The 24,554-nt window shown below is 39.7% G+C and overlaps 3 protein-coding genes across 7 annotated transcripts in view; 1 reads left to right on the plus strand and 2 right to left on the minus strand.

The window, feature by feature from the left end:
• Positions 1–69: 69 nt before the first annotated feature.
• Positions 70–3,672, minus strand: enkd1 (enkurin domain containing 1). 4 transcript variants are annotated; one of them, XM_006789948.3, is made up of 9 exons: positions 3,597–3,647; positions 3,440–3,481; positions 3,102–3,186; positions 2,185–2,409; positions 1,849–2,024; positions 1,606–1,761; positions 1,387–1,529; positions 1,123–1,259; positions 70–601 (listed from the first exon to the last, which is right to left on the minus strand). In XM_006789948.3, exons 3-9 carry the CDS (start codon positions 3,184–3,186, stop codon positions 441–443), a joined length of 1,083 nt encoding a protein of 360 aa, XP_006790011.2. In that variant the 5' UTR covers positions 3,440–3,481; positions 3,597–3,647; the 3' UTR covers positions 70–440. The 4 variants fall into 4 exon arrangements, with proteins under 4 accessions (XP_006790011.2, XP_006790010.2, XP_006790012.2 ...); XM_006789947.2 differs by lacking the exon at positions 3,440–3,481 and having other exon boundaries at positions 3,597–3,672; XM_006789949.2 differs by having other exon boundaries at positions 2,254–2,409; positions 3,440–3,653.
• A 1,605-nt stretch (positions 3,673–5,277) lies between these two features.
• vdac3 (voltage-dependent anion channel 3) lies at positions 5,278–15,496 on the plus strand. Of its 2 annotated transcripts, XM_087849268.1 has the most exons (10): positions 5,288–5,385; positions 8,893–9,008; positions 10,259–10,330; positions 10,590–10,639; positions 11,614–11,766; positions 12,334–12,386; positions 12,468–12,695; positions 12,800–12,950; positions 14,371–14,428; positions 14,546–15,496. In XM_087849268.1, exons 2-10 carry the CDS (start codon positions 8,897–8,899, stop codon positions 14,635–14,637), a joined length of 969 nt encoding a protein of 322 aa, XP_087705394.1. In that variant the 5' UTR covers positions 5,288–5,385; positions 8,893–8,896; the 3' UTR covers positions 14,638–15,496. The 2 variants fall into 2 exon arrangements, with proteins under 2 accessions (XP_087705395.1, XP_087705394.1); XM_087849269.1 differs by lacking the exon at positions 8,893–9,008 and having other exon boundaries at positions 5,278–5,385.
• Positions 15,497–16,387: 891 nt separating this feature from the next.
• The window catches only part of ikbkb (inhibitor of nuclear factor kappa B kinase subunit beta), a 28,301-nt gene continuing 20,134 nt past the window's right edge, over positions 16,388–24,554 (minus strand). The window contains exons 8-22 of the mRNA XM_006789951.2: positions 24,345–24,469; positions 23,612–23,719; positions 23,401–23,530; positions 22,979–23,173; positions 22,763–22,877; positions 22,496–22,619; positions 22,261–22,412; positions 20,744–20,805; positions 20,555–20,655; positions 20,403–20,452; positions 20,195–20,294; positions 18,811–18,958; positions 18,025–18,113; positions 17,635–17,728; positions 16,388–17,521 (exon numbers count right to left, since the gene is read on the minus strand). Coding sequence (XP_006790014.1) covers positions 17,462–17,521; positions 17,635–17,728; positions 18,025–18,113; positions 18,811–18,958; positions 20,195–20,294; positions 20,403–20,452; positions 20,555–20,655; positions 20,744–20,805; positions 22,261–22,412; positions 22,496–22,619; positions 22,763–22,877; positions 22,979–23,173; positions 23,401–23,530; positions 23,612–23,719; positions 24,345–24,469 — 1,653 coding nt within the window. The 3' untranslated portion in view covers positions 16,388–17,461. The remainder of the gene's footprint in view (positions 17,522–17,634; positions 17,729–18,024; positions 18,114–18,810; positions 18,959–20,194; positions 20,295–20,402; positions 20,453–20,554; positions 20,656–20,743; positions 20,806–22,260; positions 22,413–22,495; positions 22,620–22,762; positions 22,878–22,978; positions 23,174–23,400; positions 23,531–23,611; positions 23,720–24,344; positions 24,470–24,554) is intronic.

Raw genomic sequence — 24,554 nt, forward strand, 5'->3', positions numbered from 1 at the left:
ATTGTTTGGTAGGTTTTAATATTCCACGTTACAAAAAGGATGTAAGTACAAACACAATAACTTCACAAAAATGTTCTTTATTATAAATCATTAGCAGTCACAATCATAAGTCATTAGCACATCCATACAAAAGAAATGACATCTCAGCAAATGACACCTAAAGATGATGGTAAGTTTGGACAATATCTGCCTCTCTTTTCTACCTACAAGTGAGCAGCATGTATAAAGGACAAGTTTCACGTAAGAATCTTATCACTTCAATAATATTTTGTTTTTTGTATTTTGTAATAAGCTTATAAAATGATTTAATCACATTTGAAAAAATAAAAATTTCACAACAATCAGCGTAATGTTACCTAATGCAACTAAAAAAAAGAAAATTAATCTCAATAAAGCAATACATTTACTTAGCCACTTCCTTTCCTCCTTTTACTCGTGTGTTAGGAATCTATTTTTACAAAAACTCTGTCCCTGGAGAAAATTTTTATGGCTTCTTCAATTTCAGAAAGCCTACAGTCAAGTTGGGCCCGGCGTGAGCGAATACTCAGATTGTCAGCTTTGAGAGGCAGGGAGAGCAGCTCGGTCACCAGGGAGCGGTGGGCTGAAGAAAAAAAATGTCAGAAACACATAATTAGTGAGGCAAATACTGATGTTCATTCTGTACTATTTACTGTACTTACTAAGCTGCTGTTATTATGATGGATGGCTGAGCACTGGAGGAAGAAATAATAGGCTTTTCAACAGACTGACAGCCCAGTCTTTTTTTTTTTCTTACAGCAGTGGATTAGTTTGCCATATTTATAGTCCAGATTGTTTGGCCAAACTGACGAAAAATCAAACCAAGAAAAGAATTTTACTAGAAAAAAAATTCTCTCTCCAACTTAAAGGTGGTGATCCAACAGCAACTAAGCCTTGATACACACTTCATAAAAGACTTCCTGAATTTCTCAACACACACACCAAAGGCTCAGCCACCACACCCCATCACTAGATTTCAGGACTAATGTACAAGCAGTACACACACAACACTGCCAAGTTAAAAGCACTGTGTAGTATCTTTAGAGGTCACAGGCATTCCCATGGCAGTTATCTACATGTATGAATGTAAGGGAGGAATCATACTCTCTTTTAGGGACTTCAGAGTCTCCTGTCTCTCATTCTCAGGCATCAAGGTGTGTCCAGTTGGGACCGTAGGATCAGGAGTATTCCTCCTCCTTTCTTCTTTCTCTTTGCGCCACTGCTCCTTCCTTTCCTGAAGGCTATATTAGTGTCAATGTCAAAGGGCAGAGAAAAAAAAACAAGGGTGTCAGAAAAGTCAAAAGTATCTAGTGGTGAAATATCATGAGCATTAAGCACACTGACACTGAAGGTTTCAATAACACTCACTATTGAGGAACCTGGCCCTTGACTGCACTGGGTACAGGCTTATCTCTGAGGTTTGTCAGTGACTGGGACCGCCGAATCACAGTTTTTCCTGCAGTCCGGGCATTATGTTTTATGAAGTCTATTGTCTGACCTTGAACCTGTAACTGCAATTTAAACAATCTCTAGAAGCATGTTTAAAATGTAGATGTGAACTTCCAATAAAACTTTAGCAATTCTCACTTGCAAGTCCAGGTCCTGTGTAGAGTTGCAGGAGGCCCGACGCTGCTCAGCTACACGTGAAGTTTTGGACTGTGGCCTTTGTGGGGAAGCAGACCCACCATAGGAATGCGCCTTCAGAAAGTTTTGACACTGTGGCTTAACACTTGGACTGGAAACCTTCATAAAAGAAATAGACTGGTCAAAACCTGATGAGGAAAAATGAAGTGCTCATGGACAGGCATCTTTCACAGATATGCTTCTTGCCTGCAGCTGAGCCATCACCCTGGATGGGACATTCTGGTATTTTGAGGCGGTCCAAAGAGCTTTAACTGGAACAGCACGTGATTGTGCTCTCTCAGCCTCCTGCTCTTTGCAGCGTTTCTGGATCTCTCGCAGTCGACGGACGTTCTCTTTGCCAAAATCATGCATCACTCGCTGTTCTGAGGGTAAGAAAGGCTGTCTTAATTTTCTTTTAACAAATGCAATCATTCAAATTCATTATTTTCATGCTTTCTATAATAAGATGCTAAAAAATACCAAAAGCTAATACATCAGTGTTCAATCTTAATAACTAGTAGTTTAAAAAAAACCCCCACTTACTCTGTTTTGGAACAGGAGAGATAGAAATACTGTCTATTTTTAGTAATTCCCCTACAACCCCTTTCTGACCTCGTTCCAGGATATGGGTAGCATTGGGGCTGATGCGGGGGTGTTGTGCTGGGGTACGAGCACTGTAGCAACCTGGGTACAACACAGGATCTGGAGCAAGGGGCCCTGAAAGCAGGGCCAAAGTACCATCATGGTTTCCCTCTAAACGACCCCGAGCTTGAGGAGAAGAGAAAAATAAAATAAACTTGAGCTAGAATTATTAGAGTTTAATATTTGTTGCAGTTTTTAAGTATTTTGGGTAGCTTTAAGCCTTTATTATGATTTATTATAAATATTTAGCTTTCCATTTTCGTTTATTTAAAATTACTGAAATTTTAATATCCAAAGTGGGCCTGGTCATTTCAGTTTAGTTTTTATTAGTTTCAGTGCCATTCCTGTCCTAGAAAACATGCACTAAAAATCCACTGTGTATTTAATTTTGATCATAATTAGAGATTTTTTTAGTTTTCTTTTCTTAAGTCCAATTTTCATGGTTATTTGGTCTGGATAAACCAATATTTTTGGTTTATCCAGACCAACTCACCCTATGGCTCTTTAACTTTGTCTCCAAACCATTCAACCTGAGCTGACCCTCTGATGGACTCATTTCTAATAAACAAACATCTTCATCTGTGCACCCTCGAACTTGGCCTCCTGTCTTTTTGTTAGTACCACCATCTTCAAAGTACAAATCATAGCAGGTCTCATTACTATCTTATAAACTTTTCTTTTCACTTTAGTTGCCATCCTTCCATCACAACCACCCAACTCATATCTCAATGCTGCAATATGTAAATAAAGGATTGTGTGAAAAAAAAATTATTACTCTAAATTAATTATTACACCACAACCACGTGGCTGCACCCCACCTGAAGCTGGTCGCTTGTAGTACTGGGGAAACAGAGAAGGATCCGGGGGAATTGGCCCAGATATAGACGAAGGTCCCTCACACATCTGAAAAAGACGATGTGATGTGAATTATTTGCTAATGTTACTTAAAAACACGTAAGACTGCTGATTTAATTTGGCCTGCACCTTTCTAATAAAAAGTAATTAACCCAACTCATAAACACTATACAGAAGAGCAGCTTCTATACCTAATTCAGCTGATCGGAATACAGCGATTCTTCAGAATATAGTAGTGGAAATACATGTTCTTCCTCTATTTCAGGGCTTGCTAAAGGCTAACAATTGCTATGTTAATTACCTCGTTGTAAAGTTATCTCCTCAACACCTTTTCTTTCGACGTCTTCAGGATAAGATACAAAACACGCACGTGTTTAGTCACGAATAACTTGCAGGTAATCTTAACGTCGCTGCAACCAGCTCCATTTAGGCTAAAGAAGAGACGGTAATCTATTTACCTCTGTCCCCTGTTGTTTATCAGTTGATTGTTTTCACGCACGCTGATGACGCCGAGGTCTCGGCACTTGTTGCAGTACTCATCACCATGGCAACGGAGCAGGCGCACACAGAAATAAAGCAGCCGGGCAAATATTATTAATCGAAAAGCGTATACAGCGATCAAATTCCTGAAAGAATAAGACAAAGCGCTTGTCTTCTTAAAACACAATAGTAACTGTAATCAGAACTAAAACCTCTAAATCCAATGGTTTCTGCAGTTTTAAACCTTTAATCCTGTCGCTTTGTATAAGGTGGTATAGTGACCCTGCGTGTTGTCTTTCAGGATCAGCAGTACTCTCTTTTAATTAATTATCGAGCTACACTCAAATCTTAACAATCCCCCTAATCTTAGCTAATGCAAAAATAAATATAAAATTGACCAAATGCCTGTCAGAGCGTGCAGCCTAAGTACACAGGAGGTACCCGGTTTGCCTGACATGCTTAACTCAGGGTTTACAAACCCAATCATTCGAAGGGGACATTAGGTAGAGGTCATTGTCATTGACTCCAGAGTGCACTTCTAGTAAATATAGCAGCTTCACAGTTATTATTCTCCCTTTTTTCCAGCACTACCGAGGCTTTAACAATATGAATAAAACTTTTCACTAAGGTACTTAGACTGAGAGTATGTTTACCACATTTCTTTGTTACTGGAGTCCATGAACTTTAACAAAAATATGAAAGGTTAGCGTTTGTGGAATTACACTTATATAAACAGAGTACTATAATAAAGCCACATGCCGTTTTCACCAAATATGACATGATTTTCTTCCCTATTTCTTTTTTTTAAATAGATATTTTCATTATTATTACTGTTACAATAATAATTGCCAAGAACAGACTAATTTTCCCCAGGATAAAACAAATTATTTGGATGGCTAAATGAAACGTTTTGTTATGATCTCCATTTTATACATGCCCTTTGTGAGTTCCGTCCATGTGCACTGGGCTCTCCTGTAATAATATCCATTTCTCAGTAACAGTATTTTTAGCACCCAGATCTCCATTCTGAAGGTATATACCCAGAAACATATAATCTTACTTTCTCAGGGAATTTCACAATTAAAGACCACACAGATCACCATGTGTCCAATAGTCTTTAATAAAAGGGGGAAAAAAACCAAAACAAAACATGGTAGCAGTTTGTACTTTGGGTTTTGGATTTTGGGTTTCAGCAGAAAGGGTGGGGAGTGGGGTTGAAGTATCGCGTTATTTCTGAGAGAGGTGTAATAAAGCATTAAATCTTATCAGATTCTTCCAACCAAACTCCCTCTATTTCTGTGAGCTGGTACATTTACACTGAAATCTCTAAATTATTGTCTATTCTCTCTCAGGCATTAGAATTATATATCCTTTCTCCCCTCCATTTTCTCTTAATGTATGAAGCTGGCCGTGTTTAAATATTCTTAGACTCTTATATACACTGGAATTACTAACCTGTCAGACCTCTTAGTTACATTTTTCAACATATCAACATATTTTTCTCTATTTCAAATGCTGCTGGGCATTAATTTATTCTCTAATGAATGATTAGGCCTGTGTGCGTCATGGACACAATGTGCATATTGCAAACATTTTATAATAAAAGAGAGATTTGGTGCCCAACGTCACTTGCACAACGGCCCCGCCCTCTGCTGGAGGTCTGACCTGCGCCTGCTCAGTCTGGTTCCCTCTGCTTTCTTCTTCACTGTGCTCCGCTGCAGCGAGCTGTCCTTTGAAACTCTGCAACACTCCGCTACAAAACTAAAGGTAAGCTAAGCAAGATTCTTTTGCAAGTCCCTTATTATATTTTACTTTTATTTTTAAGGTACTGTTTTGCGATTTTTTTTTCCTGCATTGGTAGTTGTTGTCAACAACCGCTTGATTTTTAGTGAGATATGAGTCACACATGGGTGGGAGTAGCCACCGCAGACGGCTATGCCAAGGTTTTAATGCCAGTTCGGGCCTGTGTGTTCCCATAGTTAGCCAAAATTAACTATCATAAAACATCCTCGAAAAACTGAAGTTTAGCCCTCTTCCCAAAACTTACCACGAGTGTTGACGGCATGCAGCGAAAACAACAAGACACACTTTTATGAGCGATAATAAGTGCGATTTATTGCACTGTTGTGCTGCAACATTTGAAATGCACAACTTAAAATAGAGATTGTGCTTTTAAAAAAAGGAGATGTATATGAAAGGGTGGACGCATCTGGCCATGAGCATGTTCGCTAAGGACCGGGGGACGGGAGACCATAAATCTATTTTAAACGTCTTGTCTGTGTGTTTGTTGAGAAACACAAACGAACATTAACAACTAGCACCGCTATCTTTTGTCATTGATTGTAACCTGTTGTTCAGACTTTCCTTCCTGTTCAATTATAGAATCTCATCCTTGCCAATGGCCTAGTGAGACACAGTTTTATTAGGTTATTTGGATAAAGCAATCAGTGAAAGTGCTATCAGCCGATATTTTGATAATCATTGCTGTTCATTGTTATTGGCATCGGTGTGTGTTATGTAGAAATAAAAAGGATAACTGGGTTAATTTAGAAGTGGTGTCCTCACATAGTGTGTTTAGCAGAGTAGTTCAGAAAACGTGGTTCACACCTATCTCAGCACTTTCTGCAGCACATGTAGCAGGAGCTGGTGCAAAGTCTAGTGCTGTATTTAAATTAAGTTGTTAACTAGATAGTGAAAAGCACTGCTGGAAACTATAAAGATGGCCTTTAAATACCTTATTGTGTCACTGTTAAAAGGTATATTAATGCCACTATTGGATGATGCAAGCATTGTATAAACTAAATCTACTTATAAACACATGCTTACACACAGCAGAAGTCTTTTTGTTGTCACTGTACACATTAAAACCCATTAAAAGTGACTCTAATGCAGGACAGAGCTGCATATTTCAGTTTACGTTTAAGCTATAACTTCACTGCACTTCACCTTATCTCTCACACACATTCCCTACATTATGGTACACACACACACTCACTCTTGGTTTGGTTATCTGTACGCTATGCTAGAGTTGTGCAACTGCCTAATTGCATATTTGACACCCCTTTATGGCTTGTTATTGGATGCGAATGTCAGAATTATTCCTTTCATTTAATCCTGCAGACGATGCCAGTTCAACTTGAGGGGTTAAACATATGTAATATATATAAGTTGCTCTTCTCCACAGTTAATCTGGACTCAGATTAGATATTTAGATGTTTTTATATTTCACAGTGTATTTAAGAGAAGAAACAACACTCAAATTAGTCAGCTGAAAGGAAGTGCGACATCGGGGCGACTGTGGTTTTGGGGGATTGGGAAGCTCATCTTGTAACCGGAAGGTTACCGATTCGATCCCATGCTCTGTCTGTCTTGGTCGTTGTGTCCTTGGGCAAGACACTTCACCTACTGCCTACATGTGATGGCCAGAGGGGCAGATGGCGCGATATGGCAACCTCGCTTCTGTCAGTCTGCCCCAGGGCAGCTGTGGCTACAACTGTAGCTTGCCTCCACCAGTGTGTCAATGTAAGAGTGCCTGAATAGTGCAATTGTAAAGCGCTTTGAGGGTCTCGAAAAGTGCTATATAAATGCAATCTATTATTATTATTATTATAAACATTGGGAATTTGTGCTGCTCGCAAATTGAGCAGTATGTACTAAAAGCATGTTGCGCTGGACAGTTCTATGGATTTTTAAGTCATTTAACATTTTGTTTGTGTTCAAATACGTCCATGTCATTTATGTGGGGTCACCTTGACCTTTGCGCTTACTCCAGTCTATCACCTGGCTACAGCTTCCATATAATTACGTATGCGCATCGTAAGTAATACGATGAGTGGCAGGTGTTTGTGCATAAACACACTGTGCTGGTACTTAAAAAAAAAAAAAATAGGGATCTTAAAAGGCTGAACCTGGAGGAGGACACATGTTAAAAGCCAAGTCACATGTAATTCAGTGTCATGTTCACATGGGCTAAATTTAGAGCTGCGACTTGGTGAGGAAACTAAGGGGGGGGGGGGGGGGGGATGGACTGTGTGGAGAAGGGGGTGAGGGGATAGAGAGTGGAGAAGGATTGTCTGTCGGGTGAAATGACAAAGACAGATTGGGAATTGCATGTGGTCTGGCACGTAGTTGCTGTGTGTCTGGAAAATGAATATTGAGACCACAGGTGATGGATTTGTATTATGTGAAAATGATGGCAATCTTAAGATAACACAAGCTTTATTTATCCAAAAGTTGGAGAGGGTTTTTTTTTTTTTAGTTTAAGCGTCAACGTTTTAACTCGGGGGTTGATAGAAAATAGAATAATTTTATTTCAAACATGCAAATATAATTGAAATAACAAGAGGAAAAAAAACAAAACAAAACTTAAAAATCATCCAGTTTTCATGTATATATCTGTCTACAGAATGTATGTTCAAAAAGGAGTCTATTATGTACAAGTCTAACACAACATACACAAATAAAACCATTTTCAGCACGTAAACCAGCACAACAACAAATTACATGTTAACATAAACCAAGCACCCTGTGTTTAACACCCGCTTAATCTCTGAGCTTATTTTATACCTATGTGACAAATGCCTTAATGAACACTTAAGCTTGGGTTACTCTGGCCTTATCTATAAAAAAAAAAAAAAAGGACACAATGAAAATATTAGAAAGCTAGAGGAGAATGAGTGAATATTGAACATTCATTTGTCACATAACACCAAAAAAAGAGACTTACTATTGGATTTATCACAAAGTTGGCCATATCAGCCTAAAAAAAAGTTGGTGTCTACTTCATTTGCTATTCCCTCCCAGACTCTGTTAAGTAGCTTTGCATTATTCACACTTTCTTCAACTGGGCCTTGGTGCACACATTGAGTTAATCTGTTTAAGCATCTTTTCCGAATTTGGATTTGGAGAGGGGTTATTGTAAATATAGATCTCTGTAGGTGATGTGCCAGACTTTAAGGAACCTGGCATTAAAGTGCATATTTATCTGTGTGATTTACTTTCATGATTTGTTCTGTTTTTTTGTACTTTTGTGTCCGGGATGGAGGAAAAAGTATTTCAAAAGATCTTTTCACGTCTACACACAGCCCAGGTTTGCATGCAGTGCACAGAGTGCTCTGGCTTACATCAGTTAGGTATGGCTACAGCAGCTGTAACATGTTGTGAGCCACTTTAAAACAAGAGTTTGTATTGTGTGATGATGCTGTTAATTAAAGTGGCGAAGGACTTCTTGCCAAACGTTTCCCATTGTCCCTCCTTTTACTTCTCCCTCTGAAGAGTCATGGCACAGAATGTTGGGATTGTACTGCAGCAGGACATGCCAGGAAAAGGCAAACATGCAGAAAACAAAGACCACTGTGTGACGTGTCAGAGCCACGCACCAAAGGGACATGGTGAGTGGTGTGGGGGGTTACATGTAAAAACACAGATGGATTGTCATCAGGGTCCCTGGATTGCATGTTGGCTTCATTACAGGGAGATAAGGGGTCTTTGAGTCTAAGCGGTTTTCATCTGCTTTCAGTTATCTTTTTTTTTTTTATTCTTTTCCAAGTGACAGTATTTGATCTGTCTGTAGTGGCTCAGTCATGCACGTGTTGGCTGCATTTCCCATCTTCTGTAGAAGAGACCAGTTAGGTGAGGGGTGCAGGAGCCACAAAAAGGTGTGCTGGTAGTAAAATATTAAACACTTATAGGATATAAGTCAATGCCAAGGCTGTCTTCTTCACAGACACGCGCACACTGTCCCAGGGGACACTGATGCCTCTGAAACACTACACTACAGTGCAGTGCAGTGGTGTGCAGGAGTGGTAGTTGCTGACTAACCAAACCAGCCACTGCTTGTGCTGGCTCTGCTGCAGTGACCTGGCCGCAGTCTGCAAAAAAATATGCTATGTTGATTTTTGTTCATTCTGCAACAGCTGTTGCAAAAATAAGACTTGTATACTATCCTCCTAAACTAGGGAAACAGTTTCATTGGTTTAACAACCTCTGCTGCTTGCTCATGTACTGCTGCTAGGCAATCAATAGGGTTTCTGTGGAAGATAGAGGGGGAAGAGAGGAGCTATAACCAGCACCCAGACAGCCCCCCTACTGGCTTGTATTGATGTGTAATGATTGTTGGTGAGTAGATGGTTGATCGAAAATGCTGTTGGCGGTGCTGTCAGCATGTGTGTGTGTATGGCCTCAGAAGTGCTTTGTATTGCACAGCTTCCAGTGCAGAGCTCTAAAATTCATTTTGTATTAGCATCTTGATTTTTTTTTTTTTTTTTTTTTTTTTAAAAGGGACACTCTGCTATTGTTTCTGTATCCATTTAATCTTTGTTGAAAAACTACACAATATGTGCTTCAGTAACGATTGAAAGCTCATATTGTGCTATTCTACATGGCTCAAATGTTTCAGAGGTTGAGGTATGAAAGGCAAATGTGTGATCCAACAGATTTGTACTTTAACCCAAATTGGAAAGCTAGAAATGTGCATATTTAGTGCTCTGCTGGACAGACTTTTAAATCTTGCAATTTCCCCAGTGTTGTAAAAGTGTATTTCTAAATTGCTGGAGTATCTCTTTACATGAAAAGTGCACATATGTGTGGGTGTATGTGTGTCACTGCTGTGATTAAACTATTTGTACATTTCTTTCCTCAGGAACAATGGCCGTCCCTCCTGCATACTCGGATCTGGGAAAATCTGCCAAAGACATCTTCAGTAAAGGCTTTGGTAAGTGAAGAAATCTACTTAACATGCATATGTAACTGCTGCTCTTCTGTTGCTATCATACTGAAGCTGTTTGGGCACAAACTATGGTGCAGGACTGATTTTCAGAGAATGCTTTGTGTGCTCTGTGCTGCAGGTGTCTATTGTTCTTCTGGACAGTGCAAAGAGATTATTTTTACTGCCCTTCCTCGGAATATATATATATATATATATATATATATGTATTTTTTTTTTTTTAAATATCCTAATTTCTTTTCCACAGGCTATGGAATATTGAAGATAGATGTTAAGACCAAGTCTCAAAGTGGAGTTGTAAGTATTACTGTTGTCACTGGATGTGTTTAAATTTAGTTTCAAACGTCTTTCTAAACACTTAGATGTAGAGCAAAGGTCTGACTCACGGCTTTGGAGGTCTTCATGTCAGAGTGCCTGACATGCCTCTACATACAGAGTCAGCAGAGAAACACTCCGTCGAATGAGTTTATTCCTTACTCTCTCCTCTGAAGCAGCATGTTCTATCACGAAGGGAAAGAGTTTCACAAAGACGTGCCATGTATCTGTGTTGCCATAAACCGGTTACCATAGTAAAACCACAAATGAGCTCTTGCATAGTTTTCCAAATCTGATCCAGCTTTAAGCCTCACTCAAAAAGCACTGAAAAGACATCCACTTTTACTTTTTGTAGCTCTGGTTCTCATTTTCCCAGCAAGCAGCCAAACTGTCACATGTAGACTGTGGTTTTCCCTAACTTCCTCTGTTTTCTCTTTTCTCTGCTTCTTCTTTGGATGCTCCTGTCAGATGGTAAGAGTGGGAGAGTGAGTGAGTGTGCATACGTAATCATTAAACACAGGTGCACTGCAGGGTGCAAGAGTGATAGCAGTGTGTGTTTGTGTGCAGGCTTTCTGCCAACTATTTCTTTGCAGTAATGGCTCACCTAAATGACAGCATTACCCCAACCGCAGCTGTAATAGCACTGATCGTTAAACACTCATGACCAGCCTCTCCCTCACAGTCCTCAGTTTACCTTCCCAACTCACTTCTCCATCTTAAAGGTGTAGATTTTTTTTTTTTTTTAATTTTTTTTTTTTTTTTTTGAATAACCAGTCATGCAACCCTGTGAGGGATTGTTTGGCAGAGGAAAAGCCAAAAACATAATGCTTGCTATCCCTGTCTTCGTTTTCCCCCGGCCTCTAGTGTCTTTAGCTGTGCTCTGATGTCTCTTTCTACTTTCCCTTCCACCTCATCTTCCATCTTCCCCCTCATTACTCGATCCGTCTCTCCTACAGGAGTTCAACACTTCTGGCTCCAACAACACAGATACAGGGAGGTCTGGAGGCCACCTGGAGACAAAGTACAAAATGAAGGATCTGGGGCTCACCTTCAACCAGAAGTGGAACACTGACAACACTCTTACAACAGAAATCACGTTGGAGGACCAGGTGAAGTCAAACAAACAGGAATTTTATTTGTTTGTTTATTTAATTAATTTATTGGGGGGGGGGGGGGGGTGTGTATCTACTAAAAACCTCAGATCTGTTTAAATCGCATTGACCTCTACCTCAAGGTTAGAGGTCAGAGGTCATGTTTTCTGAAAATATTGTGAATGTGATATCTTAAGAACTAGGCAAATGTAGGGTTTTGAAATTCATACCATAGGTGCATCTACTGGGAGGCTGAGCTGCCAGTATTATATTTTTATTTATTTATTTTTTAAATTAAAAAAAAAATATTATTACTGATTGGCTGCTCCTCATGACAAGAAATTTGGATAGCAAGTGTGTGGCTCACGACTAAAGCTTTGTGTCTGTGATGATAATATTAGAGACATCTGCTCTCATTGACATCAAAGAATAGAAAAAAAACAAAGTTTTGAGTGTTTGGATGATGGTGATAAGTACCTACCTCTTTAAAACATATACGTATGACAGAAAATAAGGAAAGGTTTAATAATATGTGGTGGCTTATACTTCAGTACTTAATGTATTAAGTCTTCTGTCTGTCTGTAGCTGGCTAACGGCCTGAAGCTCGGTCTGGACACGTCATTTGTGCCGAACACTGGGTAAGAGTAACGCTCTGTTGTTCTCAGGGTTTTTAATAAATGTTCTCAATAGGACATGTGTCTAATAATTACAATCTTTAGCAAGAAGAGTGCCAAACTGAAGACCAGCTACAAGCGGGACTTTGTGAATGTGGGCTGTGACCTGGACTTCGACATGGCCGGCCCCACTGTCCACACAGCGGCCGTGCTTGGCTTCGAGGGCTGGCTGGCTGGTTACCAGATGGCCTTCGACACTGCCAAATCTAAACTCATCAAGAACAACTTTGCCCTTGGATACAAGACTGGCGACTTCCAACTTCATACCAGCGTGTGAGTCACTACAGCACAGCACAAAGAAGCAGGAAACCTTTTTTTTTAAGTTTAGGGTTTGTTTTTTCCTCAGTTCTTAAATTGTGTTTGTTGTTCTATTTCAGTAATGATGGCACGGAGTTCGGTGGCTCCATTTACCAAAAGGTGAACAGCAACCTGGAAACAGCAGTCAACCTAGCCTGGACAGCAGGCAGCAATAACACACGCTTTGGACTTGGAGCCAAATACCAGCTGGATAAGGATGCATCCCTCTCTGTGAGAACCGACAAAACATCCTGCACACGTCTAACATGCTAAAATACATAAATAAATAATACATTTTCACTGCTAGCTAATCACGGTATAACTTTTGTGGGACTGGGCTGGAGGTTTTAGTTAAATGTACAGCGGTATTCAGGGGTGGCACAGTGCTGCAGTGGTTAGATCTGTTACTGCATAACAAAAAGGTTGTGGGTTCAAATCTGCTGTCTGGCTGGGGGTTTTCTGTGTTGAGATTCCGTTATTTATGTCTGTGCATGCGTTATCTGGGTATTCCAGCTTCCTTCGACAGTCCAAAGTCATGCATGTTAGTTTAGTTGGTGTTGCTAAATTGTCTGAAGGTGTAAGTGGTTGTCTGTTTCTGCGTTGGCCCTGCAGACTGGTTGTCCTCTGCCATGTGCTCAGTGACAGCTGTGATATGCTCCAGCAGCTAAGAAAATTCATGAATGGATGTGTTGCAGTATGCCCACTATGGTAGTTACTGTTTTGGCACAATAATATTGGGTAGTAAGCAGTAAGCATATGAGGCTGAAAACGAAAGGTGACAGAGCTTTTGTAACGGTGGTGCCCAGATTCTGGAACTCTCTCCTTTGAGCTTAAGATCTGTGGACTTAGTGGTATGTGAAGCTCTTTTTTTTTTTTAAATCTTGAAAGGTGCTATACAAATAAAATTGCTTACATAATAAATAAATACAATGTGTGTGGACTGTGTAAATAATGAGTTAAGAAGCAAACTCAGTAAGCTGAGTTGAAATAAATGATATTTGACAATAAAATAAGGGATATGATTAAGCAAAATGTGAATGCTCTAAAGATACCTCCTGCTAGACTTCAGATATTTTGATAATCACATGTCAACCAAAGACCACTGAATAGATTTTTATCAGCATTAATTCATTAATTAACTCATGAATTTACCTAAATGCATTTATTTACTGCATCCTTGCTTTTCTGTGAGTAAAGGGGTGCCGCTTAAAGTCTTCATCTGTTGGTTAATCACACCAGGCTCACAAAAAAATGTTTATATTGTTGTTAATAAGTTACAATTAGCAAAAAAATTACAATCCATACTTATTTTTTTTACCAAAAAAGTTCAATGACAAAAAGGATAAACATGTTTTAACCCGTCCCAGAATCATCAAGAGATTTATACAACTCTAAAATCCATGCTGGAGAGAGTCACTGGATACCATTCTTTTTATGAGCATCCATCCAATAGTTCAAATATTTGAATGTGGAACCAGCTGCCTACTGAGTCATCCCTACAGCTGCGTGCTTCTCAAACATCTTTATCTTCTTTGCAACGGTTGCCTGAGGCTGATTGATATTCATATTTATGATAAACTCTATATTATGTAACCTACTCCATATGCAGTGTTTATGACTATCTCACCTGATGATCTGTTTCTCCTCACAGGCCAAGGTTAACAACGCCTGTCTCGTTGGAGTTGGATACACACAAACACTCAGGCCAGGTTAGCCGGTTGACTTCTTAAAAAAAACAAAAACCCCAAAAACATGTATTCTGTGATAACAGTCTAAAGAGCATCTGTATGGTTACATGATACACAATGTGACGCTCTTTACTGCAGGAGTGAAGCTCACCCTCTCTGCTCTGATCGACGGGAAGAACGTGAACGCCGGTGGACACAAAATCGGCCTCGGTTTCGAGCTGGAGGCGTAAGGATTGAACAGGACTGGCAAGAGGAGAGGAAAGCAAACGCAGGAGAAGAATACACTACTATGGCCCCACTCAGCAACGCATCAACAAATCTTCCCTCTGAGAGACACACACACACACACACACACTTTGGCCTTAACCCTGAAACTCCAAACAGCCTCTAAGACCTCTAGTACTGTAATTCTAAAGCAAGGATTTCACAGTGTTATTGACATGACCCACACATCAGTTTTTAGCATATATTACCAGAGTACTGCATACAGTCTTGCAGCCAGTTTATTCAAATACCCCATTCTCTAAATACTGTGCTACTTCTCGGCTGCTTTGGCCAGACAAAGTGCACTTTTAATAGCATGTGTCTGAAGCACCCTGTCATTCTGTGTTATTCAGGCAGGTTTTGTTCAGATACTCTGGGATTTAGACATCAGTGAGATTGTTAGAGGGTGCTTGTTTTGGTATATTGTAGTTTTGTTGCACGCTTTAAATGCTAAGGTTTTTTTCTTTTTGTTTGACTTTTCATTGTCATATTTACAACTGATGCAATAGAGGCTAGAGAGAAATAAGCAGGAAAAAACGGGTCATGTGTCTGAGTGGACTACTTTTGTTTCCACCATTACACCTAAATAAAACAGTTAAACACTCTGAGCCCTCGGTTACCTAAAAGTTTCGTTTTCAGGTTTTGTTTGGTCAAAAAAATTAGGATCTCTATATGACCTCTTTGTCTTGTCATGTTTTGTGTCCTGTAACTGTTAAACCTTGAGCACTACATTTCACTTTACCTGTGCTGTGCTTTGTATAGGAAGTTAGCCATCAGTTAGGACCTCAAACTGGCTTTATTGAATGAAATAAAGACTTAAACAGATTTTTAGTGGGTCTTGGCTTGTTTTTCCCCCCACCCTACTGATGTTAGTCATGTGAAAAATTGTTTTCACAGTACTCTGCAGCCCTGTACACCCTTAGTACTTCCATAGAAATTAAGAGGGTAAGTAGTATTGGTCAAGTGCTGGTAATTAAAATGCACATGATTAACTGATCATCAGCAAGTTTGACCACCCCTGCCAGGACAAATCCTCTGCTCTTGGTGGCACATAAGTTTGCAAAGTGACTTCAGAACAGACCACAAGACTCCTGGAACAATATCCTTTGGACTAGTAAGACCAAAGTGGAGATGTTTGCCCACAACACTACATTTGGGGAAAACAAAACGCAACATATCAGCACAAACGCCTCATAACTGTCGAGCACGGTGGTGGGAGGGTGATGAGTTGGGCTTGTGGTGCAGCCACAGGATCTGGGAACCTTGCAGTCATCAAGTTGAATAAACCTGTGTATAACAAAGTATTCTAGAGTCACACGTGAGGACCTCTGAGAGCCAAAGCTTGGCTGAAATAGTCATTCAATGATTTAAAAGAGTCAAAGTAGAGATCTATGCACAGAGAGCTGTGCAAAAACAAATGTTTTGCAAACCTCAGTTCCTCAAGAATGAGTGAGACAATTGTACAGAAAAAGATTACTAAAGGAAGTAAGATGGAATACCCGCATTACTAAGTTACAAATTATTGCTGCTAAAAGTTCTGCAGACTAATGAATCATGGGATGTACCAATTCTTTTCACGGGATGGCAGAGTACTACAAGCACTAATTCTGTATATTATTTTTCTTAATCACAATAAAACAGTCAAGGCCATCAGCGCCCTCGTGTCCAAACAAATTATTTGGAAATGAAGCAAAGAAAACACCAGGTCACATTAAACCTGCTTACCAGAGTCAAGATTTAATTTTGTTTGACATTTTTACAATCTTAACAGCATAAAGTCTGTACACAAAATAATTCTGAGATACTTGATAATAAGCATCACCTTGTGTGATCTTTACAGTACTACCTTTAATTGTTGGGCTTAAGCTGAAAACGGGAAGAAAAATGTGGAAACAATTGTGATGAGCCCAAAGCACCAGACCAGAGTAATATGTTAGTTTTGTGGTAATTCACAGTTTTGATAAAATTCACACATTTGACTTCTTTTTCATTGTTTCAGGGTAATGATTAAAAAAATGTATAAAATATTGCCATACCCAGCATGTCAAAACAATTCAACAGTATAAACAAAACACTTGCAGTTATTCATGGCATACTGGACTGTGCTGTATTTGATACATGTTCCTCTTAATGAAGATATTCCTCATTTCCCCATGCATTCATAAGTGGGTTTAAAAACACATCCATACAGTTACTGAGCAAACGGTTAAAACAGACCTCTTTTCAATTCTAAATCACATCCTTAAACCAAATAAAACCTGCAATAAAAAGTAGTGTTCCAGATATGAACACTTAATTCAAGGCACACATTTGTTAAGAATAACAGCTGTGGTTTCCAAAGACCAACAATCAAGATGAAACAAAATTAGTTCTGAAACTAAGAAAGAGATCGTCTACAAATCCAGCAAAAGATTATTTACAATAATCATGTTGTATGCAGATATAGGGTCAGAACTGTGCAAGGTGCTTCATAAACCATAAGCCTATAGGAATGTACAAATATGTAATATGAGATTAAGATTTTAATCTTCACTGGAATTACAGCCAGAATGTTCGGTTTAAGCTGAAAGATGACACTCCAATTAATCTCTCTGACATTAATCCTGAACATAGATTTAATTATTCTTTTTCACAAAGCCAATAAGGTGTTAGCAATCTCACTGATTTTTTTTTTTTTTTAACTGCTACATGTCCACTTCAGACTGTCATCATACATCCCACGTGTAATTTGACAGCCCATCCACACAGAGGCAGCAGAGTACTACATATCCGCAAAGATGGAAACTCAGTTTATGAGAGGTCACTGGAGAAATCCTGGCCTCCACGCAGCCACGTCCACTCCCTCAGCATCTAGGACAAAAACAAAAGGCGATTGTTTTAGTTAAACAATAAAAAAAAAAAAAAAAAAAAAAAAAAAAATCACAAAAAACTTCCATGCAGCTGCTATGCATCTGTTTGCACACCTCCATACTGCTCTCAGATTCCTGGATGGTGTCGTGCAGCAAACTCTGAAGGCGGCTCTCAAATGTCCTGCTCTCCTCCACAAGAGACTCATCACTGCAAACACACCCAAAGTTATTCATGCATTCCTCTGACAACTTTATTAGGATTCCTGTTATGTGTCTGTGCTGTCTGAGATGTTCTGAAAAGTTGTCTTTAAACAAACCCCCACAATATAAAATTAGTTTAAAATTCTTTTGGTTAGTCATCATGTATAGGCATGTAAAAATAAACGTAAGCCTACACCACCTCAACAATATTACAATCATTAATTTTAGGGTCTGAATGGACGCCTACCCTCACATCCCAGTGCTCGTGTGTGTGTGTGTGAGTGAGAGAGAGAGAGCACTCACAGTTGTTGTAAGCTGTGTCTGGGAGTCAGTACTGACGACGGGGTACGTAATCCATCAGGACTCCCACTCACTGGACTGCGAACTTTACTCTATGTAAGACAAGATGATGGACTTTAGTCAATGTTAGCTGATAAAGTAAATTTAACACTCTTGATAATCACAGTAGACAGAAATTACACATATACTACTGGCTCAAAACTGTAAGCAAATTGTATTTTGTGTGCTTACTTTGTTAAGTACAACTATTCAACTGACGTTAACATAAATAAGTCGCAGCTAATCACATGGCAGCAACTCATTGCATTTAGGCTTGTGTAAGACAACCTACTGAAGTTTAAACTGAGCATCAGAATGAATAAGAAAGGTGATTTAAGGAACTTTGAACGTGTCAGGCTTGCTGGTGCTGTTGGTGGGGTAACGGTGTTGGGATATTATCTTGGCACAGCATCAGCAGAGCATCGTTTCAATGCCGCAGTCTACCTGAGTATGTTGTTTCAGGCAGGATAATGCATCATATCACAAAGCTCAAATCATTTCAAATTTATTTACTGAACATAATAAAATCTCAGAATTCCAGATTCACATTATGGATCATGAGGAGCTGACAACTCTGCATCAACTCTGTGTGTGACGCTTTCATGTCAACATGGACCAAAATCTCCAGTGTTTCTCAAAATGTAATTCTAAATCAGCTTTAGCAAAGTGCATCTAATGAAGCGGCCGGTGAGTGTATATGATCAGAATTGGAAGTGTCTTTGTGTTTGTGAACAGGTCATTTTTGCTCACACAGGCGACTTTGAGCAGGTTCCACAGCTCCCTCTGTCGTCTCTCCTGCAGACTCATCAGCACTTGTTCGCTTTCCGCCATTTTCTGGACCACGCCCTCCACCTTTGGCAGTAACTCCATCACACGCTGGCGGCACAGTGCAGTCTTACTGCATAACACATAAAAACAGAATTTGAAGGTGAAGCACCCGTGTAGCTAACGTGCTGACACATATAACTGGAACACAGAGCATGCATGAAAATGACGAATATGTAGTGTATTTGTCTTTTTGCTTGATTAATACCCCAAATATTTATGTATATCAGCTGTTCAGCACAGTAGGTGTCACTACTGAGCTCCTGTTGATTCTTTAATTAGACGAGAGTTTGTATTCAAATTAAACTGAGAAGCTGCCACGCTTGGCACACATCCCCATTTATGTGCACAAGCAAAACAGCTTGAGTGTAATCGGTTTTTCCTCACATGAAACAGCTATTCTTCTGATTGGTTTATAAAAAGGTTTAAGGTTTGAAACCAGTTTAAGGTTTGAAACTGTAAATTTTGATCAGTTTGAGATCATTTTTTTCTCATTGAGCTGAGTTTGTGGAACATTTTAATTCTGCTAGAATTCAGGTAGTAGTGTTGGGCTTCATGGAAACATAGTGACTGCCATAGCACCAGAAAGCTTCACAGAACTGATTCATTAAACATTATTTCATCTGTACTTTTGCATGGGTCCAGTTTGACAGCCACCAATGGTTGGGATTATGTAAAGTCATGCAGAATATTTTTGGAAAAAATAGGAGTGGGAGATTGGTGCTTTGGCTGGAGTGATGTGGACACTGTATTGGTACGTCGTGGTGAAGTAAGAGCTAAGCGTAAAAGCAAAGCCTTTTCGATTTTCTGGTCAATCTACATCCCTACCCTCACCTATGGTTGTGAGCTCTAGGTAACCGAAAGTAACCGAAAGAACCAGATTGCAGATACAAGGGGCGGAAATGAGCTTTCTCTGAAGAGTGCCTGGCCTCTCCCTTAGGGATAGGGTGACGACTTCGACCATCTGGAAGGGGCTCAGAGTAGAGCCACCACTCCTCCACATCAGAAGGAGCCAGTTGTGGTGTTTCAGGCATCGGACAAGGATGCCTCCTTGGTGAGGTGTTCTGGGCATGTCCCACGAGGAGGGGAACCCAGGCCAAACCCACAGCACCCTGGAGAGATTATATTGCTCAGCTGGCTTGGGAATGCCTTTGTGTTCTCCCAGCCTGATGATAAGTATCCTTGAAAACTGATACCAACTTTGCTCTTCAACACCAAATAATGGATCTTGAGTTTAACAGCAAACGTTTCCAAATGAAAGCTCACCAGTGCATATTGTTTAATGATTTAAAAAAATGTGTTTGACTACCTGAGGTGTGTGTAGAAATCTCTGAGCTTCTTCTCATAGAACTGCACAGCCTGAACCACTAGACGCACCACCTCCTGACTGTCTCCTGCACACCTCTGGTCTGTGGAAGGAAAAGGAATGGAACAATGTCAAAGGAGGTTTATTTTCACAAGGAGATGCTGTTACCGCTGTTAAATAAAAAGTGAACTGAAGCATGAATAGTCCAAACCTCTGGGCTTCTCTCTGAGTTTTCGGAACAGCTCCATGGCTTTTCCTTCACTGAGGAACAAAGAGGGGAGGAGAGCAGGATCCAAGATCACAGAGAAGTCACTTTTGTTATTTTTATGTATTTTTTTACAGTAAAGCTTGGTTCAAACTTACAGTGTATCCAAGGCCTCTCCACTCCTCCATGGCTGCCGCTGCACATCCACTATGTCTGGCTGCAGCTGCATCATTTCCTCCTCCAACTCACTCACCTTAACCTAGAAACAGCCACACGTTTCAGTCTTATTGAAACACACATAAATACTCTTTATGCACACATGCCCAGAGAGAAAAAGTCAAATCTACCTGACCACAGCTGACAGCAGTTTGCTCCATCTCTCTCCACACACCCAGCAGTTTGTCTGATGCTAAAAAAATGTAAGAAGACATTAGTCATTAGTTAGTGGCAAACTGCATTGTTCTAGACAGACAAGTTTGGATAAATGTTTCCCCCTGAGGTAAAAGCCACAGACAACCAAATTAAGCCATAAATAACTGCAGACTATCTCACACCCGCTGTGACGCCAGAATACTGACATTCCCAGCCCTGAATACTATGTACTACATTATTGCATGATTACTTAAGTATAGAGTACTCATGGGTCGGAGTATACCGATCCTTAAACTCAGCTTTCATTACAAGTGTAACGTGTCTGCATAATATCTCACTGATAATATCTCTTTGGAGACAGTGAGACATTTATAGACACCACCAAGCTCCAGGTTCAATACATGCAATGGATACGCACACTGAAGGGGACACGTCCCCCACAACATTCCAATATGATCATCGTGTTCCCAACAAAACCCCGAAATTACAAGTAAAAAAATTCTGCTGTGTTACAACAATTAACCACTGTTGTCCAAAATATTAATTTAATTCCTGTTAAAGTCAAATAACTGAAACTAAACTTCTGGATGTTGGCCTTAACTGAAACTAAGAACTGTTTATGCTCTCATTAGTTGTTGACTGGTCAATTTTATCTTTCCATTCATTTTCTGCCGCTAAACCGGGTATCACTACCTGGGGACATTGAGTTGTTTCCAATCCAGCTGTGTCCCAGGACTTCTCCCAGACACGCCTGAAACACCTCACCCCCAACCGCTTTTCGATGTGGAGGAGTATTAGCTTTACTCTAAGCCCCTCTTGAATGACCGAGCTCCCTAAGGGCACGCCCTGTATGTATGAAGCTTATTTCCACTACCTGTATTCAACAGAAATTAACTGGATAACAAAACCTTTATGTGGATTGTAAAAACTTGTCACAAGTATAAGTGGACAATTTCGTGTTTTTGGAAAACCCCCCTTCTGAAGAGGTGCTAATCAGTCAAACAGCACTAACGTCTAGTCACTTTAACCTAACAGAGCATGGTGGTGCACCACTGTGGTTGTTTCTATCAGTGCAATGGCACAGTCAGAAAACTGGGTGTACTCTGCCTTTTGTCCCATGACAGCTGGGATATGCTTATCCTGAATAGCTTAAGTGAAAGAACATGTAAGGATGATATATCTGACATGTATGTATGAATCCATGGTCTATTCTTACTATAAATTCACATTATCAGATACCTATATTTATTAGCTGTCTGAAAGTATCAATTATAAATAATTGTAAATAAATAAAAATATAATGTCAATGTTCTATTGACCAATACCAGTTATAGCATTTCTGCTAGTAATTATAATACATTCCTTATCTTAAATCTGACGGTTCATAAAGAGAGTTAAAAAAGAAGGTGCATCTTTAAGGATAGATTAATGCAGTCCTGGTAGTGGCAGGGTAAAGTTGCTACTATCTACCAACATAATGTTGTAACAGTACCGATCCCTGTGGCTGTCTGCTCCTGGTATTTATCCATGTCTATGTGAAGGCTGGTGGTAAAAAAATCCAGTTTGGCAATGAGTCTCTGGTACATGGACACCATCTCATTCTTCTGTTTGGACAGTGAAGAGTTGTGTCTCAGCAGGCTCATGCTTAAAGAAAAAGGATAAGATGTTTGGTTTAATAAATAGAAGCATGTTTACGAGGTTTGCATGTGCGCTGGTGTACATCTTACATGGCAGCTTTCTGCCCCTGCTGCAGTCTTTGCCAGTCTTCCTTGAGAGAGCGGATGGTGTGCCACGCTTGGCCACAAGTCCTCCTCAGAGGACTGTAAGCCAGAACGTAGTTAGGGTCGGTTTCTAGGAAAAAAGAGGAAAAAAAGAGAGACAGAAGGATAGACTCACATATGAGTGTTTGTAACATTTAAACAAAGTGAAAGCAACAGAAATGACACAATCGCAATCATATCATAAGATAAAATAGGTTTCATCTTTGGACTTACGGACAAAGCGGATATTTTCAGGGAGAGTTCGAGGAGCAAACTGAGGTTCATAAACACAAGAGGAACGATCAAAGAGGAAAACCAGAGGAAAGTCTGTTCTTCTTCCATCTATCTCCTAAAGACAAACATTAACAAAAGCAACAAATCAATACATTTTCATAGTCACATGTAGAATATTCTGTGAAAGGAGTGCGTTTTTGTTTTGTTAGAAATTACTGCGTAATCTACGGCGCACTGTGTGGCCAACGCATGAGGCTCCAAGGCCAACCCCGCCTCGAGCAGCAGCTCCTGATTGGCTGCAGGGATGTTGCTGTCCTTTTCTATTCTTAGCTGCAGGTTGGCCACCGTCTCATCATCGGATACTGAATAAGTGAGGATCTTTGCAGACGACATGTTCAAGACATGAACCAGCTGAGGGAACAGAGGAGATCCAAAAGCATAAGACTAAACAAGTGAATGTTACATAAATAAATAATTTATTATTAGTAGTATTATTTTTTTAAAGATTCACATCCTGTAAAATTTGAGCAGAAGTTTCCTTTAATTATAGCACTATGATGAGTCCCTGAGGTTATTTATTTAATGCAGGGACACTGTTGTATAAATCAGTCAAATAAATCAATAATTTCTCTGTTAACCTTGATTTGCAATAAGAGCTCCAGCTGGGAGAAGCAGTCACTGGGGGTAGCACTGGGGTCTTTGCCTCTCTCCTGAGGAGACCACTTTAACATCAGCTTCAGCCACCTCTCCATCTTCTCTAACAACAGACTGCCAAACAGTTATTGCATTAGACTGAGATACATGAGTTTAAATCCAGCACTTTCACGTGTCTGTCCTGTATGAACATACCTGTTCAGGTTGTTGGGCTGAGGGATGTGTTCGGAAAAGCGGACATCCCCAGTGAGGTCCTCGTAGACAATAATAATATTGTCCAGCTTCTGCCTGAGTTTGTTGTGCCTAAAACATAAAAATCAATTGTATACAATTTAGTTTAATATTTTATTCTCTTAAAAGTGTAGTACTTTTTCTATTTTATCTTCACTTTGGTTGCAACTGGACACTAACACTTAGGTTTTCCAGTAATGGGAAGAGTATTTTTCCTCTCTATTTAGCAGACATCTTTAGAGTTTTGTGTTATTCATTCATCGCAAGAGTGAGAAACAAGCCGCACTGGTACTGGCACAACTGACATCCTGCAATTCTTTGACAACTGTTACTTATTTTTATATTCACTGTGTTAAAATCCTGTTACGGAAAAATAATATTTATCTGCAACAAAGCTTATCATTGCTTAACCCTAGATAACAACATTGTTTAAGTTATTAAGCTCGAGTATGGACCCAGACTGCTGAAATAAAGACTAAAAAGGAATGAAAGGCTGGTTCTGCAGGTTTGTTGTTTTAAAATTTCCTTCCATTGTTTCCAAGTTCTTTTTCTTTTGATTTGAGATTAATTGGTCATATTATATATATTAAGCTGAAATGGTGAACATTTTCTGGACGCTTTCTTATTTTAACTGATGCAAATATAGAACAAATAACAACTTGGTTCAGATATAGGAGCATTTCAAATGTGGTAATACCAGGGAACAGGTTGCCACGTTGGCAGGAAAGGTCGAAATCCTGCGATACACTCAAACACCAAAGTCCCAAAGCTCCAGTAGTCCACAGTGACCGTGTACCTCTGCCTTTCTATGAGCTCTGGAGCCTGAAAGAAGTGAAAGAAAAAGCATTAAGGTTCAGCTAAATGTGATGAGGAGGGTGCTGTAACAGTTTTAGCTGTTAGTACTTAC

The sequence above is a fragment of the Neolamprologus brichardi genome, chromosome 12 (assembly GCF_056152115.1).
Source record: "Neolamprologus brichardi isolate AB-2024 chromosome 12, ASM5615211v1, whole genome shotgun sequence".
NCBI lineage: Eukaryota > Metazoa > Chordata > Actinopteri > Cichliformes > Cichlidae > Neolamprologus > Neolamprologus brichardi.

Bases quoted from the DNA above. Each gene is read 5' to 3' on its own strand.
- vdac3 (XM_087849268.1), top strand. From the start codon at position 8,897: ATGGCACAGAATGTTGGGATTGTACTGCAGCAGGACATGCCAGGAAAA. The intron at 10,640-11,613 runs GTAAGTATTACT...TCTCTCCTACAG, and splicing joins CCAAGTCTCAAAGTGGAGTT to GAGTTCAACACTTCTGGCTC. The intron at 12,387-12,467 runs GTAAGAGTAACG...TACAATCTTTAG, and splicing joins TCATTTGTGCCGAACACTGG to CAAGAAGAGTGCCAAACTGA.
- enkd1 (XM_006789947.2), bottom strand. From the start codon at position 3,186: ATGTGTGAGGGACCTTCGTCTATATCTGGGCCAATTCCCCCGGATCCT. The intron at 2,410-3,101 runs GTGGGGTGCAGC...CTTCTCCTCAAG, and splicing joins CTACAAGCGACCAGCTTCAG to CTCGGGGTCGTTTAGAGGGA. The intron at 2,025-2,184 runs GTAAGTGGGGGT...TCTTACCCTCAG, and splicing joins CTCTCCTGTTCCAAAACAGA to AACAGCGAGTGATGCATGAT.